At 50.0% G+C, this 18,590-nt stretch overlaps 1 protein-coding gene across 1 annotated transcript; it reads left to right on the top strand.

The window, feature by feature from the left end:
* On the top strand, positions 1-10,023 carry LOC119112229 (putative tRNA (uracil-O(2)-)-methyltransferase). Its single transcript, XM_037236323.1, is given in 8 exon segments — positions 1-205; positions 2,339-2,822; positions 3,154-3,455; positions 3,865-4,017; positions 5,493-5,588; positions 7,724-7,911; positions 8,502-8,535; positions 8,537-10,023. Coding segments are annotated over 7 exon segments (1,818 nt in total). The 5' UTR covers positions 1-205; positions 2,339-2,359; the 3' UTR covers positions 9,119-10,023.
* Positions 10,024-18,590: the final 8,567 nt, after the last annotated feature.

The following is an 18,590-nucleotide window of genomic DNA, read 5'->3' as shown; positions in this document are numbered from 1 at the left end:
TGCGCGAGAGAGTTGGCTTGGGTGGTAGTGCGTGGCGGGGGCGTGGCGTGTTGGGACCCCTCGGACGTTATATTATTGCTGTTGTTGTTATTACCAAAGTATTGGGCAAATACTCACAGTAACACCTGACTTAGTGTTTGGTCGGGCTGTGAGAGCGGACTGTGCTACAGGATTATAATTCACATCAGTGGAAAATCAAGTCAAAGTAACTTAATACACAGCACCTCTGCACATGTAGTGAAAAAAAGCTGTCTGGCCACCGAGCAGATGCGGCCCAAATCTAATTTTGAGTGCACTTTCCCATTGGGGTCACCATGCATGCCCATGTGAGACCCATGCATCCTGAAATTGGTCTGATAACAGTTGGCAAATTTTGGAAGTATAGTATGTGTATTGTAGTAGCATGTGTGATAGTTGTGTGTGTATAGTACAGAAGTATATATAATTAACTGTGCATGGGAATATCTATGAGAAAAGTGCTGCAAAATCACATTGGTATGTTTCTGGTATGTTTTCAAAAAAAGTTGCTTAGTGACATGATAGAGTGGGCATGCAAGGTTAAGTGAGCGATATTTTTAAAGGGAAAACCACACAGCAAGGATAGGATCACCACTTTCTTGAATCATATATGAGCATTTAAGGTAGACATACTCTAATGAAGTGCAGTGTAGACAGTAAATGTTCAAGGAAGACCTGCCCTAATGAGTTCTGGTGTGGATAGTGCTATCTGATTTTTGCCTGAGCAGTAACATAGTGATAAATCTTTGACCCTCAGCCTTTGGAACAGAATGTTGTCAAATTTTGGGAGTGAGGTCCATGGCAAGAGAGTCTGTGAAGCTTGGGGGTCCACACCACCAGGCATTGCAAAACCAAAAATCTGGGGGTTTGGGAGTCCAAGGGTCCTTTGGCAGGGCCCTATTTGTCCCACATGACTGGAAAAGAAGAAAAATATGCATAATTGGCTTATATAAATGGGAAATGCTGAAAAGGGTCTTTGATAGAATACAAGTCTGGACAGTAACAATTTGATCCTTTTTGGTGCTCAGTAGATCCCACATTCTATTCTTGGCTGCTCTGGCTGTTCAGTGGGCTCTTTCTGGCTACCAGAGGTTCACTGGTCACTTAAGGGCTATTATAGCTACCTGGGGTCTCTGGCCTTTCAAACCTCCTTCAGAACACAAAGGGGCCTCAGGGCTACTCAAGGGCCATTTGGCTGGTCAGGGGTGGCATTGTTTGCTGGTTTGGAAAGGCAAAAATTATGTTACAAGTTTGAAAAGTCCTTATTACTGTATGGTCTAAGTGTTTGCATTAGCACTGCCACATCCAAGCATCTGAAGCATGTATGCACATGTGCAAATGCACATATGCACACACACACATGCACACACACACTGCTTATATATATATATATATATATATATATATATATATATATATATATATATATATTATATATATAGGATATATATTAACAAGTTTAGAAGCTGTCAGACTGGGTTGTCACAGTATCATAACTAATATGAAAATTGTCTTCATTTGAGGGCCTATTATATAGGATATCTTGTTCTGTGAATTCAGGACTCCTTAAAGGGTGGTCATGATACTTGCCTGGCAGTCCTCTCTTGCAACCAGCTACAGAATAATCTTCACATGTAATCAAAATCAAAACATGACTAATATAACTTACCACAGGGAATAACTGCAATTTACATGATGTAGGACATAAGAACTGTTTGTTGCTATATGGTTTGTTGCTTATCATTATTTGTTGATTTCAGTTGCTATATGATTGTAAATGTGGTGACTTCTACATGTCATGGGTAGATCTGGCTGGAGTGGCCGCCTATAAGTCTATGTTATAGCTGTTTTGCTTTCACAGTTTTGCCACTACATATCGACTATTTTTAGTAATATTATTTATTTTCAATATAATTATTCAATAGTAATAGGCTGACAGATAATGGGAATTAGCAGACATAATCACAGGGGCTCTGCTAAATCATCATCCAAACACAACAAAGACCATGGCAATTTAGCAGACCATATAGCTGTTTTTTACATGATGCCATGCTTTGCTAGATATAGTTAACTCCAGTTTCACCTTTCCAAGCTGCATTTGGGTTTTGCTACCCTCAGTTCAGGACAAATTTGTGTAAGTATATCTGTGTGAGGACTCAGGAAGGACATTGCTCCCTGACATGCAGTGTTCTAGTCTCAACCCTTTTTCAGCCATGCAGATTTTGTAGGATTTTATTTTGATGCATTAAGATAGCATTCCTTTGTTGATTGCTGATAGTACAAAAAGGTGCCCATGACAATGTCTGTTTCTTCCATCCAGGAGCACCAGCTGTCTGTTCTGATGCCATACTTGGTCACAGAGGCCAGTGAAGACCCTTCTGTCTGGGAGGACGAGCCAACCAATATGACATCGCAACCCCCTATGAATGGCAGCAAAACATCTGTAGCCCAGGAGGACCAGCTGTGCACTGTAGCGTCACACCCAGTGAAGGAGGGGAATGAATTGGGCTTTGGGCGGGCGGCCGAAGTCCTGATTCGCCAGGCGCACGTCCTGAACCGGCGCGTGACCGTCGCCGTCGTTTGGTCTCTGCCGCCGCCGCCGGATGGTGACGTCATACCGTGTGACGTCACCCGGACGCTGTGTGCCCGACTGGGGGTGGTCTCGCCGGAGGCGGTGGCTGGCTGTGCGGCGTTGGATGTGCTAGATGGCGGGCAGCCGGCCGCTGGCTGCCGCCAGCTGGCCATCAGGAAGCTTGTGCCTCGCCAGGCAGGCTTGGAGGCAGAGCTGGAGCTTGTCGTCAAAGGTCAGTGTCTGCAGAGGGTAACGCGTGCTACTCACGCGTCCTCGTCAGGCTCGGAGCTGCTCGAAGATCGCCCTACCGTTTGCTATTTTTCCGCAACTGATGTCCATGTGATGGTTGTATTTAAAGACTTAAAGAGAGACCAGAAGCTGCACATCAGAATCATGTAGCATCCACGTAATGATATGTGATATGTACGTGATGATGTGCAATATCTTGCTGGATGTCATGAACATACACACCATATATTTAGCCATTGGCTGATGCTATATTTATGGTCGCTTCATGTTGTCGCATGAGGCTGCATCATCTTGTGCACCTTGGTTTATTTCAGATGGGTCGTCTGTAGGCTTCCTTCCACTTCAAAGCGGCAGCAGGCTAATTCCGCCTTTTCCGCACAAGCTGCAACTAGTTTCCGGTGATATCCGCCTGGTGGCGCCACCATCTGCAGTTGACACCCCGTCCGCCAGGTGGCTCGCTGAGCACGCGCTACCGAAAATGGCGCGATGGACTGTAGATCTGGCGACGGAGGCAGCACGCCCGCTGGGGGAGCACTCTCTGCAGCTCGTCGATGCAGAACAATACACCAACCTCTATATGGAACTTAAGGAAAAATATGGCGCCGAGTTTGTCAAGGTAGTTGGGTCATTATTTGCTTCACTGGTCATTTAAGATGCTTCTTTGTTGTTCAGTATAATTCTTGCTCTGCGTGGTCGAATCTGGTGTTATCCACGTGCGCTCCGCCATTTGGTTTTCCATTTTGCAGTTGCATGCTGAGGTAAAGTTCGCCCCATTTTGCAGTTGCATGCTGAGGTAAAGTTCGCCCCATTGTGCACTTGCATGCTGAGGTAAAGTTCACCCACAGATATTGAGGTGCATGAATGGATGACGCATGCCGCCTCCTGCCGTTTGGACATCATTGTGCCTATCTGTGTTTGTCTTATTTCTGACGCATATGACAGGAACGTCTGCGATGCATGTATCTTTAAACCAGTTGCAGTGCATATGTTCGACATGGTCGATGATCCACTGTGACACCGCGCAGATCTGGCCGGAGAACACGGACCCACTCAAGTTTGTGTACGAGGACGTGGCTATCGCCGCGTACCTGCTGCTGCTGTGGCAGAACGACCGGCGGACCCTCCAGCTGGAGCTCCCGCAGACCTTCGTCGACATCGGCTGCGGGAACGGCCTGCTGGTGAGTGCTGGCGCGGGCCACGCTCGGTGCTGCCGAGGCGGGGGCGCTCCGTCGGAGCTCGCTCGATGCCACCGAGACGGGGACACTCTGTCGGAGCTGGCTCGGCGCCGCCGAGACGGGGACACTGTCGGAGCTGGCTCGGTGCCGCCGATACGGGGACATTGTCGGAGCTGGCTCGGTGCCGCCGAGACGGGGACACTGTCGGAGCTGGCTCGGTGCCGCCGAGACGGGGACACTGTCGGAGCTGGCTCGGTGCTGCCGAGACGGGGACACTGTCGGAGCTGGCTCGGTGCCGCCGAGACGGGGACACTGTCGGAGCTGGCTCGGTGCCGCCGAGACGGGGACACTGTCGGAGCTGGCTCGGTGCCGCCGAGACGGGGATACTGTCGGAGCTGGCTCGGTGCCGCCGAGACGGGGACACTGTCGGAGCTGGCTCGGTGCCGCCGAGACGGGGATACTGTCGGAGCTGGCGCGGTGCCGCCGAGACGGGGACACTGTCGGAGCTGGCTCGGTGCCGCCGAGACGGGGACACTGTCGGAGCTGGCTCGGTGCTGCCGAGACGGGGACAATCTGTCGGAGCTCGCTCGGTGCCGCCGAGACGGGGACACTGTCGGAGCTGGCTCGGGTGCTGCCGAGACGGGGACAGTCTGTCGGAGCTCGCTCGGTGCCGCCGAGACGGGGACACTGTCGGAGCTGGCTCGGTGCTGCCGAGACGGGGGCGTTCCGCCGGAGCTGGATCAAGCGCGCCGCCGCCGACCGGAAGCGGATGGCGCTAGAGCTTCGTGTGTAGAGGGCAGCGCCGACGCGCTGGTCGCAGTGCGTCTGACGGGATGGCTGACGTGATAGCATTCGGGTGTCGAGCCTTTCTGGGTTGTTTCCTTTTTGTGCTGGGGGTGGCGTTTGCTGTGTTGGTCGGGCTGTCTCGTTGCGAGGACTAAAGGTGTTGCCCTCTGTTGCTCGTTGTGATGAACTGTGGGCAGAATAGCCAGATCTTGTGAAACCGTGGGTCTGACCGAGGACTAATGGCTATGAACGGTAACAGGCTGTTGCATAGCAAATGTAGTGTTCAGGTGTCGACACGACCACGTGGTTTGTTTAAAGCTGAAGTCGAGGCCAACCAATAATGACGGCAGAGCTGAACGTCTAAAACACTGAAGTCCCTGCCTACGTTTAAGCCAACAAGTCTGTTGTCAGAACATGGACATAAGAACAGCGAATGATCTGCTGTTGCATCGCGTAGCATATATTCCACTGCCTTGCTGCCTGCCTTCACGAGGGGTGTAACTGCCACCGGCGTCCGTTTGTTCTTGACCCCGGTAACTTTTGAATTACTGGGGTAAGTCGAATATGGTGAACTTCAACTTGATGTTTCGATCATGAGCCGTACGCCTATTCCGTACCAAGCCAGTTTCTATATTTCGGTGATACCCAACGGCAGTGGCGTGTCCTGACGCGTGTGAGGTGCGGGTCGACAGGTGCACATCCTCTGCTCCGAGGGCCACCCGGGCTACGGCGTGGACATACGCAGCCGCGGCATCTGGAAGATGTACCCGACCTCCACCCGGCTGGAGGTGAGACCCGTCCCAGTCTCCTGCTTCCGTGTCCGTGTCCGTGTCCGTGTCCGTGTCCGTGTCCGTGTCCGTGTCCGTGTCCGTGTCCGTCCTCGTCCCCGTCCCCGTCCGTAGTCTGTCTGTTGGGTTGACAGTCTTACACCCACTTGTGCTATCATGTCCTCATCCGCGGCCACTCCGCCGAGTCGGCAGTCCCACCTGTCCGTCTCATGCCGTCTCCGGGGTGAAGCGAAAAGAAGGACCAGTTGAACGGGCCATGAATTTCGGGCAGGATTGAAGGCTCAAACGGTGGGTGTACGGACATGACAGCAGCACATCAAAGTAGTGGGTTGCAGAACGACTCGAATGATTTCAAACATGGTTACAGGAGGAGCGAAGTCAGAGGCGTAGTTTTGCAAGACCAGTTGGGCTTGAGGGGGGGGGGGGGGGAGGGAGACTGAGCAGTTGAAATCGCGAAACTTTCCCCCAAATGAGCTACCAAATGGGTTTCCCACGGATTTAACTCACTTTTCTTTCGAAGTTCGAGGGTAGGGGGTGGTCAACTGCGTAGGAAACTACAACCCTGAGCGAGGCATTGCGTAGACATAGAACCCAGGACAAGCCTAACACCTCTCCCCTAACTCTCGTTGTTCCGGCTGCCCCTGCTTGGCTGGACCGCCGCACCAGGGGACTTTGCCCAGTTCGTCACCGCCTCCGACAGCTGGGGAGTCAACTGCGTTGAATGACCACGTATGGGGAAGCGGGCTTACGTGCTCAGTAGAGTTCAATTGACGCAGGCCCATGACCTTGAAAGTACCGACAAATGTCAACGTGTCGTAATGCATTTTGTATTATTGTCACCCAGTTTGTATCGTGTTCCCGGACTCGTTTAATCCCACGACGCGACACTGCGGGACGTACTCAGCAGCGCTTCACGGTCGCGGCGTCAGACATCAGCAGTCATGTCAAGAATAACCGGGAGCGTTAGGCCAATGCTGACGGAGCACCTTCAGTTTGTGTTCACCACGCGATCGTCCAGATCGTGATAAAAAATATAAAAGCTTAGAGTATGGGGAGACGAACACAGAGAACGGCCGCTTTGCTAGCAAGCAGAGACTGATCCTGTAACGGAAGACCGGAAGGTAGTGTAGTGCTGTCAAACAAAATTCAGCGTTTTCATTTGACCAATACAAAGCAATGAAACAAACCTGCTCTCATTCGCGATATAGGAAGAAATCAAATTTGCTATCTACTTGCACCAACAGCTGGATTAACCTGCTTGGGTTCTTTGCTGGTAGTTGATCGGAGTTGGAAAGTTGTTATCGATCGATAGTTGACCTGAACAGCATACAATCTGGAAGCCTCACAGTATTCAATGGCATTTTACCAACATTATCTTACAGCACTGCTGGATTAGATGTACTAGACCTGCGTCACTTTCAGCCTACTCGTCTCGTCCTACCTCACTCGTCTCCGGTGCGCGTCCCGCGCGCCAGTCGTGCGGCCTCCTCGCCGGGTCCGCGGTCACGGCGTCACCGCTTGTTCCCTCATTTAGCCGCTTCTATTTCTGGTCGTCCGCCAGTGTTATGTGTCGTCCGACTGCTGCGCGTTTTCGAGCGCCATTCACTGCCCAGGCTCAGCCCGGCGCCGCCATCGATCAGCGGCGTACGTGGCGTCGTTTGACGGTCGGTGCCGTGTTGAGCAGGCCGCCTTGCGCACTGGGATGGAGCCGTCGACTTGTGCTGTTTGACCGATTCAGTGGCTCTGTGCCTAAGACTTTTGCCTGTGACAGCTAAAGCACTGTGTTGACCCAACGCGCGTGGCGTTCGGTGAGAGGAGCCAGGCATATTGATGGCACCAGTAGCTTCTCTTAAGACCTGATGGCGTCCCATGACGCCGATTTCAAACGCTGACGTCGCCGACCTGTGTGTCACCTCCGTCCGTGCTGCCGTGAAAGTATTATATTTTCTGTTTCAAACATAAAGTTGTTGAATGCCTGATCAGCGCGAGCGAGCACCTTATCTCGTACCGCCTCTCCGCCTGTTGAGAATGGGTGCCGGGCTCCACTTACGTCATAGGAGGCGGGCTTGTCACGGTCTGGCCAGGTCTCCCCTCCCGCGACTGCCCAGTGCCTGTAGCGGCGCGCTGGTCGCCAGGTGGCCACCATCACCCCATCGGCGGAGACGACATACCCGGGGTGCGACTGGCTGATCGGCAACCACTCGGACGAGCTGACACCGTGGCTGCCGGTGATGGCGGCCGCCACCGGGCCCGACACCAGCTTCTTCCTGTTGCCCTGCTGCCCGTGGGACTTCTACAGCAAGTACCAGCGTTGCAACACTAGGTGAGACGACGGACCTGCCTCCCGTTAGGACGTCTGCGGCAATTGGCATTGCTTAAATGTCAGGTCAAGCAGTGCCACGGATTTTCTGGACTTGTAGAACAGGCGTCACTGCTCTAACGCCGGTTATACCCCTGGGACATCCTGTGCGTGTGCGTGTGCGTGTGCGTGTGCGTGCGCGTGCGTGTGAGTGTGCGTGTCATCCAGAACAAGCCATCTTATTTTCTATATCAGCTGACACTTACATAAACTCGAGCATGCAAACACGCTGGTCAGACATGACCTTTGTGACAGATGAGTGAACTTTTGCCTCCTCAAAAGTCGCTTGGCTGGATCAAAGTGGCCACCTTGCGAGTCGCGCATTCCGCCATAGGCTGCACCAGCGCCGGGATGCGCTTTTCCTTATCATTACCACGTTCGCCTCACATGCAGCGAGCAGTCTGGCAAGTTCAGCGTCGGCAGTGGCCTGTACGACACGGGTGTAGTCGGGCGCGCTCCGTGTCCTCACACCCGCCGCCGGCGCCACAGTCCCGCTGCACCGAGCGAGTCGGAGCGGCCACCGCCTCACCTGCGTCGCCTGCCGTGCCCGCCAGGCTGTCGCAGTACGAGGAATACATGCAGTACGTTATACGAGCTGGCGGAGCGGTGCGGCTTCGCGCCGGAGCGTGACCGTCTGCGCATCCCATCCACGCGTCGGCGGTGCGTGGTGGGGCGCCGGCGCGCCGCCGCCGTGTCGGCCGACGCGCTGCGCCAACTGACAGCGGCCGGCACCTTCCGGCCGCGCGCCGCCGCGCCGGCCGTGCGCAACTGCAGTCAGCTGGCGAGGGAGACAGTGGCGGAGGCCGTGCGGCGGGTGGCGCTACGGGTGGTGGCGGACGGCGCGCTGCCGCTGTCGGCCGTCGCCGAGCTGCTGGGCGGCGACACGCTGCGCCAATTACGCCAGCAGTGCGGCGGCCTGCAGACCTTGCTGAAGAACCACCCGCACGTGTTCCGCGTGCGCGCCGGTGCCGTCTCGCTGCAGGACGCCGACTGGCTGCGCGTGGACGGCGCGCGTCCCGAGCTGGCCGCCAGCGTCAAGACGAGCCGCTGCTGGCAGCATGACCACCTGCCGGCCGGCTGTCCGCTGCCGGCGCCGCAGTGCCGGTACGCACACGGCGGCGACGACCTGCGCTCGCGCCACGTGGAACATGTGGCGCGCACGGTAGATTAAATCGTTGATGCTGAAACGCCATGCCACGGTCGCGCAACAGCGGGTATCAGCCGTGCTGTCGTGACGTGCTGCGATTTGTTGGAATAATTTGATGCGCCCTCGTCGGATGACGTATGTGATGTGTTACCATTTTGGCATATCGTGTAAGAAATTATGCGAGCACTGAAGGGAAAAGGCTCATGTCAGCGAAACAGGTTGTGTGGTTTCAGGTGAGCGAAGCCTTGTCTGGGTGAAAGTTGAAAACCTAATGAACCCGAACCGAGACAAATGCCATTGGAACTCATGCAAGTGTGCCCTGGCATTCGGTTCAGAGCAGATTACAGCACCTTTTGCCAGAAATGACCATTCCGAAGCATTGTCATATGTGACACAAGTGCAAGGCATATGACATTAAGCGGACGGGCGAAAAGTGTGGCAAGACTACGACCATCTTGGAAATCCTCCGCTGACCGGCCTCGCCCCGCACAGGGACCGTTGTTTGTGGCTTGCGCTTACGCCCAGGCCGAAGGTTCCACGTTTGTATAAGGTTTTGAACTGAACCAGCATTTTGAAAATCCTTTGCTTCAGTTCACAGCGGTGCTTTTCTTAAGGTCGAAAAGTTTGTAGTTTCTGAGGTACACATCCGTGCAGAGGTGGCACGTTTTAGCGTGGTCGTAAGGCTATCCACACATGCGCGACGTTTCACGAACATTCCTCAAATTGTGAAATCCCGCGTACCATGTGACGTTAAAGGCGAGGAAGAATATTATTGATGAGTCATGCAGGACGGGCATCCGAGGGCACAATTGTGAGATATGACGCTGGTTCCTGTGATCGGTTGCTCACGACTATTCACAATGGCTCTCAACATACGTTATCGGAGTGATTTGCTTTGCGTGCTGGACAATATATGAAGCCGGACATTCTTTCTAGTTATGTATTACGGAAATGGGACTTAAAATAGAATCACTTAGGAAAAGCGATATAATCGAGTGCGTGAACACAAAGAAACTCCTCCAACTCGTAGATAACTTTGGAAGAACTCAATGAAAAAGGGGCCAATACACGAACACGTAACGATGTTTCGTCGGGTGGTAGCGTATATTGGAACGTTTTCACACAGCATGAGCGCCCGAAAATATACTACGGCCGTGGTGTAACCAATCTCAAACTGCTGCCTTCCACGCTACGGGTGGATTACAGACTACGCGCAGGCGCGTCACCGGCGAGTTCGATCAGGCCAAATAGAACCGTAAAACCATCGCCGGCTCTCAAACTGGGCAATTAACGCGTACAGCGGCCGTGGCTTCGCATAATGAATTGGGAGGAGGGCCTGAACAGCGGAAAATGACCCAACCTACCGCGAAAAGACACCAACAAACGATTTCGTCTCCGGGTTTGGACCTCTCTTCTCGAAGTTCGTTGTGGCTTGAACCCAAACGGGGGCGGAGGGGGGGGGGACTGAATAGGGGCTCGTGAAGTGGTGCTTCCGAAAGTAACTCAGAACAAATACCTACCGTTCAAAGCTGGGGCGCATCTTTTCATAATTTTGAGGCTGTCCTCTGCACACGCGAACAGCTACAGCTACACAAATACACAGTTTCTACACAGCTACACAGTTTCTTCCTTACGTCCGTGAAGTTGGGGAGTCCTGATTTCTCTGAAAGACGTCTTGCGCTAAATTATGGCACGAGAACATCGAAAGTGATGTTTGTTTTGCAATGTTATCTGACCTTCAAGTTCAAAAGCAAGGCCAGAGGACGGAGAACTCCATATCACTGAGAAATTACAGGTTGATTTTGAGCTTGCAAGCACCAGAATGTTTCCAACCTGCAAAACTAGCATCCGTCAAAAGATCTTGACCACTCAAGAGCACCAATGAGCATTTGACCAATGTCAAATATCCTCAAGGAGCATTTAACGCACTTTTCAACGTCGAATTCAGGCTCAAAACACGGGGAACTCCATATCACCAAAAATTATCGACCGACTTCAAACTTGCAAGGACCAGAATATTCACCACACGAGGATGCAGCGTCCACCAAAAAGCTCTGACCTCTCGAGGTTGCCCTTCAAAGTGAAACTAGGATCAAGTGAGGAGAAATACATATCACCAAAAAATTACCGGCCGATTTCAACTTTCCAAACATTAGAATATTCACGAACGCATGAGCTAGCGACCGTCAAAAAGTGTAACATCTCAAGGTCATCTCTCAAGCGTAAGCCACGGCACAATGGATGGGGGGCTCCATATCAACAAAAAATTACCGACCAATTTTATGTTTGCGATCACCAGAATATTCACCACCAGAACAAACCAGCGCTCGTAAAAAAAATACTGATCTCTCAAAGACACCCTTCACGGTCAAACTCAGGCTCAAAGGACGGGGAACTCCATATCACCAAAAACTTACCAGCCAATTTTAAGCTTCCAAACACCAGTATACTCACCACAGAAGCAGCTAGCTTTCGTTCAGAAGTCCTGACTTCTCGAGTTCACGCTTTAAGCTCAAACTACAACTCAAATGACCTGCAATTTGGGTGATTTATCCAGCGATTTAGTTAGCAGCGAGCTCTAGTTTTTCTAAAAACAAGTTAAGGATGATCTTGAGAGGTCAGAACTTCTTCAAGGACGCTATCTCATGCGCTGGTGAGTATTCTGATGCTTGAAAAGTTGAAATCGGCCGGTAACTTTTTCAAGGTACAGAGTTCCTCGTCATTTGAGCCCTAGTTTGACCTCCCGCGGCAACTTTGAGAGGCCTAAACGCTTTGACGGACGCTTGTTGATGCGATGGTAAATATTCTGATGCTTGAAAAGTTTATATCGGCCGGTTTTTTGTGATGCATAATTATCTGTCCTTTGGGCCTGAGTTTGAGCTTGAAGAGTGACTTTTGGGAAGTCAGCGCGTTTTGACGGACACTTGTTCATGCACTGGTGAATATTACGATGCTTGCAAGCTGAAAATTGGTTGGTAATTTTTTGGTATTGTGGAGTTCCCCGTCCTTTGAGCCCGAGCTTGACCTTGAATGGTGAGCTTGAAAGGTTAGGACTTTTGGCGGACGCTAGTGTTTGTGCTTGTTAATATTCTGAATGCCTTAAATCTAATATCGGTCGGTAATTTTTGGGCGATACTGAGCTTCCCGCCCTTTGGCCTTGCTGGTCGCCTTGGAAGACGCATCATAATGCAAAAGAAATGTCATTTCCGATGTTCTCGTACCATGATCGACCGTTTCACGTGCTTTCAGAGAAACTGGAGCTCGTCGCTGAAAAAAATCGCTGAATAAACTCTCAACTTTACGGATATTTCACTCAAGCACCACTTCGCACTGCTGCAAAGACTGGTTCGTTCTTATTTTTATGCTACAAATCACACAACAGAAATACATGACGTAAGGTCTACCTTCTAAATGTATAAATTGATGCCCTAAAGAGCTCAAAGATATTTATTTCAGATACGTCATCATTTTCGTCGCCTGTTGGCCACCGCCGAGTGTTCGCCGTGGGGTCGAAGCGAGGCAGACGCCGCGTGGCCTGTGGAGGCTGCAGCGCCGGTTTTGGAGGTTTTGTTGCTAAGATCTGCGAGCGCGCATGTTCAAAACTACATGGTATAATTTTTCCCACTTATCAGTTCTGCCTGTGCGTTAAATTTTTCAACACAAAAATGGGTTGGCCATGTTACCACAAAGTTTTGACCCATCTTTTAGAGGAAGACCGCTAGGCGCTGGGGCGGATTCAGGATTTCACGGGGGGGGGGGGGGGGAAGGGGCACGCAACATCGTGGGTCCCCTAGGTTCGGGGCCTCTCCAAAAAATCCTCGCACTCTGGCCATTAAATTTTAATGTTCTTAATATTATATTTTGTTTACGGAATCCCATGTTGCCGTGCGCAGACTAGAAAACCAGGCGTGCTACACATGAACATTCATAGAGGTTGTTCATTTTCTCCAGATCATGATAAATGGCGTTATGTTAGGGGTAAACAATTCGAAAAAAAATGGCAAAACAAACTAAAGCTGGCTGCCACATATCATCAAAATCACGCATTACTTTGATTCCCAGCTTATCTACGGCTAACCGGCTGGTCGATGTGATCAGTTGATGGCCGATGACTAATGTAGAGTTTTTACTTTGCCTGTCTTAAAGGAATACAAAGCATCTCAGCTTTTAAAATGTATTAAGAACGTCATACACAAACAGACTAGGTGTCACAAATGCAATAACCAACGGAAATGACACAATTTAACATCAGAGGCACGTGAAGTTATGTTCGACAATTGCGCGTAAAAAAAATCATCGGCGCAGATCCGACTGCAGTTCTCAGGCACCAAAACTGACGTGGTGAGCCTCTAAACGATCGGGAGTGTCCCGGCAGACTGGCATATAGGAATCCGGCCAGAGCACAGGGCCATTTAAGCACATGGAAACTACCCAAGACCAGTGTACATGAATTAGTGCCCCTGTGTGGGCAGGTTAACAGAGAGGGTCCCGATAGGAGTGGAAAGTCCTCCGAAAATGAGATTTAAGGGGAAGAGTCCGAGGCCAACGTAGAGGGCTCCTGATCACGTGACTCGATGCAAGTGACAATCAAATGGCTCGGTGTCTTACGTTATATGGGCCCTTGTAGCAGCACAGAGCCTTCCGAGCAAGTGGAAAGAACCAGAGAGCCATATGAAGGGCCCCTGAACAACTGAGTGCACCCCGGCTATGGGGCCCTAGCAAAAGTGTATAGAGCCTTTCGGGCGTGTGGGAAGAATCCGTGGAGGGCCCCTGATCGATCAAGGGTGTCCAGGCATGTTAGCAGATAGTTCCTCAACAGCTGTTTAGGGCCCTACGAGAAAATACGAATAGATCCAGGGCAACGTGGACGGCTCCTTAGCGATTGGATGAACCCAGCAAATGGGCATATAGAGCCCTGTCAACAGCATAGCGCCTATGGACAACGTGATAAGCCTCAAAATGTCCCCAATCATCACCCTCGCAATCAGCAAAAAAACTAACTTAGGTAAAAAAAGTAACAAAAAAGTAACAAAGGCGAGTTTAGTGTTCAGGAGGACACCAAGATCGCGAATCTGCGGGCAGTTATCCAAACGGTGACCGTCTAGTGCATATGAGCATTAAGTAAACAGGTGACGTGCGGAGGGGGAAAAAGATGGTTTTGCACGTGGCTGGGTTTAATCTCAGTCCCCAGTTTCTGGATCATTCACAGAGGCGACCTAAATCCGCCTGAAGCGTGGGACGATTTGCTGCGTTATCGATTCGGTGAAGGCACAGGCCTGAAATGTTCAGGCAGCATTTTGGACCCCTTCTTGTGCACCGGTATCACATTCGCTTGCTCCCACATGGCAGGAAAGACGTCAGAGCTTAGGGCAAGCTTACATATCATTTCCAATGGAATAGCTGGCTCTTCGGCATACTCCCTGGGAATCCGGGCGCAGTCCGTCGGGGCTGCAGGCTTTGTGTGCACTGAGATCGCGTAACAGTTGGGCTATACGACCATACGGTACAGCTGTCCAGTCCAAACGGATCGAGCAAAGGTGAGTCAGGCAGTATACGGACATGGGGGTCACAGGACTTACGAGCAAAGCACATTCAGACTCCTCATCGCCTTTGCACACATTGCTATCACACTCAAGAACGGGAGATATATGCAAGAAAGATAGAAAAATAAGAAGGAAAAAAAAGGAAAGAGAGATATTTGCACTGATCACTTCAGGGTTTTACCGAAGGCCCAGAACAAGAAATGTTAAAATGGAGGCTAAATCAGCAGTGTAATGCGCAATGGGCTCTGCAACAGCGAATCCAGGCTACCGAAGAGCATGCAGAACCAGAATGGGCCTGCGACCGGGTCCGTGATTTAGCGGGAGTTGACGACCGACTTAATAGCATGATGGACCATCGCGACGACACCGATGCTGAGTTCCCGTCGCAGACACTGATCCTGGCTGGGTCAGCCGTCCCGCTGTCAAACGCACCTGAGAAGGACGAAACCGGCGGAGACACGCCAGAAGCTGTGACATCTGTTGCTGTGCAGATCATCAGACGGTGTCTTCCCAGCGCTCGGTCGTCCAACAATGACAACCAAAACTGCATGAGCGGTGTCGAATATGCCTAACGCAAGTACTGCGTTGCATTCTGCAGCCCGCCTTACGGCTCCCACCCGGAAGTTTCCGTGGGGGAGAGAGAGAGAGAGAGAGAGAGAGAGAGAGAGAGAGAGAGAGAGAGAGAGAGAGAGAGAGAGAGAGAGAGAGAGAGAGAGAGAGGGATATATATATATATATATATATATATATATATATATATATATATATATATATATATATAAAGAACGACTCCAGTCGGTTGTACGTACGGACAGTGACGCAAAAAGAAGGGCGCAGGTCGTGTAGCAGAAGAAAGTGATTGACGCTGGTGAATGCTGAAAAGTAATCGGTGTAAATTGCATGTATTTGTTAACATCTTCACTGATCTATCTATATGTATATATATATATATATATATATATATATATATATATATATATATATATATATATATATATATATATATGTATATATATGTATGTATATATATATATATATATATATATATATATATATTTATATGCATACACATATAAGAACCGTGGCAGCATATGGGCGAGAAAGGAAACACTGGGCCAATGCAATTTAGCTAGTGTCTGAACTGTGGGTACAGCGCAGGCCCCCAACGCATCACGATGTATGTCATAATCTGCATATAGCATGAATGTCACTGTCACATTGGCCTCAAAAGGGAAGTAGCTCTTCAACATTAAAACAATTTTGAAAGCGACCAGATATCTGTTTTTAAATCAAATTTTGACATCAAGAATGCAAACCAAAGAAGCCGAAATCCCGAGAGTGATCGGGGTTTGAGGGCAGATTAGGTCAACTTTATTGGCCCAGCCTCCCCCATCCTATTTTAGAAAGCTTCAACCCTGCGTCCACCCTTGTTCCGGAGCAATAGGTGAAACAAATGTTTTAAAAAGTTTAAGCCTGCGTGCTCGCAAAATTGGGAGTAAGAGCATCGATGGCCGGGGTTGCAGCCTTCATCAAACCAGCGGTGTTGGCGGATCAACACCGGTCGGCGGGCGCATGACGCACGAGAACAGCCGTCGTAAAATAGCGCCTGCGAAAGTCTGTCAAAATGAATTCGTACCGTTCAAAAATTAAACTGGGTAAAAAATTTGCCCGTAAAATTTCAGAGATGTCCTCTGAAGAGATAAAAAAAAACGCTAGCAACAAAAAAGAGGGATTTTATGTTCAGCTTGTCTAGCTCCAACTCCAAATTCCGGCACCACCTCGTGATGCTGTGAATCCTAATCCGTTCCTAGTATGGATATATAACTTGCACTGGCGAAACACACCCTATATTACGTGCTACACGTACGAATTGACATTCTATCGCGTTCAGAGGTGCTTTTTTCAGGGACGTTGTCGCTTTCATCCGTTTACCGGCCACCGCCTAATAAAAGCAAGGGGACCGACGCCAGGCGGCCTACGGAGACTACAACGCCGGGCATCAGGGTTTTTGTTCTAAGGCTTGAGAGCTCGCGTGATCAAAGCTACGTTACACAATTTTTCCACTTCTCGGTCCTGGATAAAGGTTAAACTTTACCAGACGAGCATGGGTTATGACCTAGGAACTTTAAACTTTGATCTGAGTTGGTTCAGGTACAGGCAAACACACCTTAAAGATTTGATATTTCTAGCTCTCTTAATTATTGAGATCTCAGGGGGTCAAACTGACCCCCAGCTGATTGAAGGGTATCCACCCCCGGCCACCCGGGCGCGTGTAAACACCGGGCAGCGGACGCCTGGGTGATACAATCCCCGTGAAATGGTGCTTCCTCAAGCTTTTTCAAAATCATTTTTATCCATTCATTTATAAGCCTGTGCGTACATTTCAAACGCATAATTCCAATATGATCTTTAAGACAGCAACAGAAATACGAAAATAGAGATAGCATCTTTACTTGTATAGTTTTACTAACAAATTTTAGCACCGGCTCGTGGTGCGGTGCTAGTCAATGCCGTTCCGTCATTAGGTCCTCTTGTAAATAAAAAAGCAGGTGACATGAAAATCGCATGCTGCCGGATTTCCCTCTAAACGTAAGAATTGACATCCTGAAGCGTGTAGAAGTACTTCTTTCAAAAACGTGCCGCATTCGTCCGCCTGGCTGCCGCCGTCTCGTGTCAGCCGCAGTCCAACGCCGCGCGGCCTATGGTGACTGCAAGGTCGTGCGTCGGGGTTTTTTTCCAAGATTTGTGAGCGCACAAGGTCAAAACTGCCATGTAATTTTTCCACTTCTCGATTGTGAACAAATGTTGAACATTCCCAGACCAGCACGGGTTGGCTATTTCAATACAAATTGGTGGCCCCACTTTGATCTACAATCTACATTCACGATCACGTACGTTCACAAGGTTTTATACAACCCAGAACAATGTCGGCGCAGCCCTGAGCGCTATCGGCGTAGGGACCTACGTCCCTGGGAACGTCCAGTGAACCGGTGCATAATGAATAGTGCCGTCTGTTTATTCTATGCAATCTAACGTGTGGTTCCTTTAGTTTACTGACCTCAAAATCTAAGCAGAATTGTGTCTTTCGGTGACTTCTGACTTCTGTTACAGTTCAATTCAAATACTGAAATTCAATGAAGAAAATCGTGTCCTTCAAAATCAAGTGGGTCCATCCAGTTTTTTTTGGAGAGGGGGCTTTTATAAGAGGGGCCCTTCGAGCCCTGTGCCTCCCCCCCCCCCCCCCCCCCCCCCCACACACCGCCAAGACTCTGGCTGCGTCCTCGCGTGGGCGAGCTCATTGAGCATCGAATATTCGTACGTAAGTATAATCGCATGGCCACTGAAGAGCCGGCTCAATTAGTAACATTGCCGTTTGCTAATTCGCTAATTGCCAAGTTGCCAATTTCCAAATTTACAGTATGTCAAACGCTCGAAATAAAGCGAATGAGAATCACTTCCCTTTAGAGGCGCAAGCTTAGAACCGTGTCTCTACGAAGTACGAGTTCGCAATACGTGTTTTTGAACGAGCGGGCAAAATACATTCCCAACAGAACGGCATCTACCTAGGCGTATTTGCGGAAAGGTTGGTAACCTTGGTTTGAAATCATGCTTGGAGGAGGGCTTCTGTTTTGTTTTACTCGAACTGAAATGTCTGTATTTTGTAGAGAAAGTTTTCGTTCCGAGAATCTGCGTGCAAGCGAGTTGTGCTTGTTACATATCTTGTGGATGTTCTATTGCTAATATATTAGTACATGTGCCACAAATTACCTAAGCAGATAATGCTACATTATGCGCAAATTTCTTTATTTAGCCTCTAGGTGCTGACATCACATACCCACCATTGTTTCATGTGCATTAATCAAACACCGAGTCATGTTCTGTCGATATTTTGCTGCATCAAACCGTATCAAATTTACATTTCAGAAAGTTGGTAACGTGCTGTGGAACTCACA

This window comes from Pollicipes pollicipes, unplaced genomic scaffold (genome assembly GCF_011947565.3).
Source record: "Pollicipes pollicipes isolate AB1234 unplaced genomic scaffold, Ppol_2.1 Scaffold_7261;HRSCAF=8764_pilon_pilon_pilon, whole genome shotgun sequence".
Taxonomy (NCBI): domain Eukaryota; kingdom Metazoa; phylum Arthropoda; class Thecostraca; order Pollicipedomorpha; family Pollicipedidae; genus Pollicipes; species Pollicipes pollicipes.
This window is presented reverse-complemented; position numbering and strand designations above follow the sequence as displayed.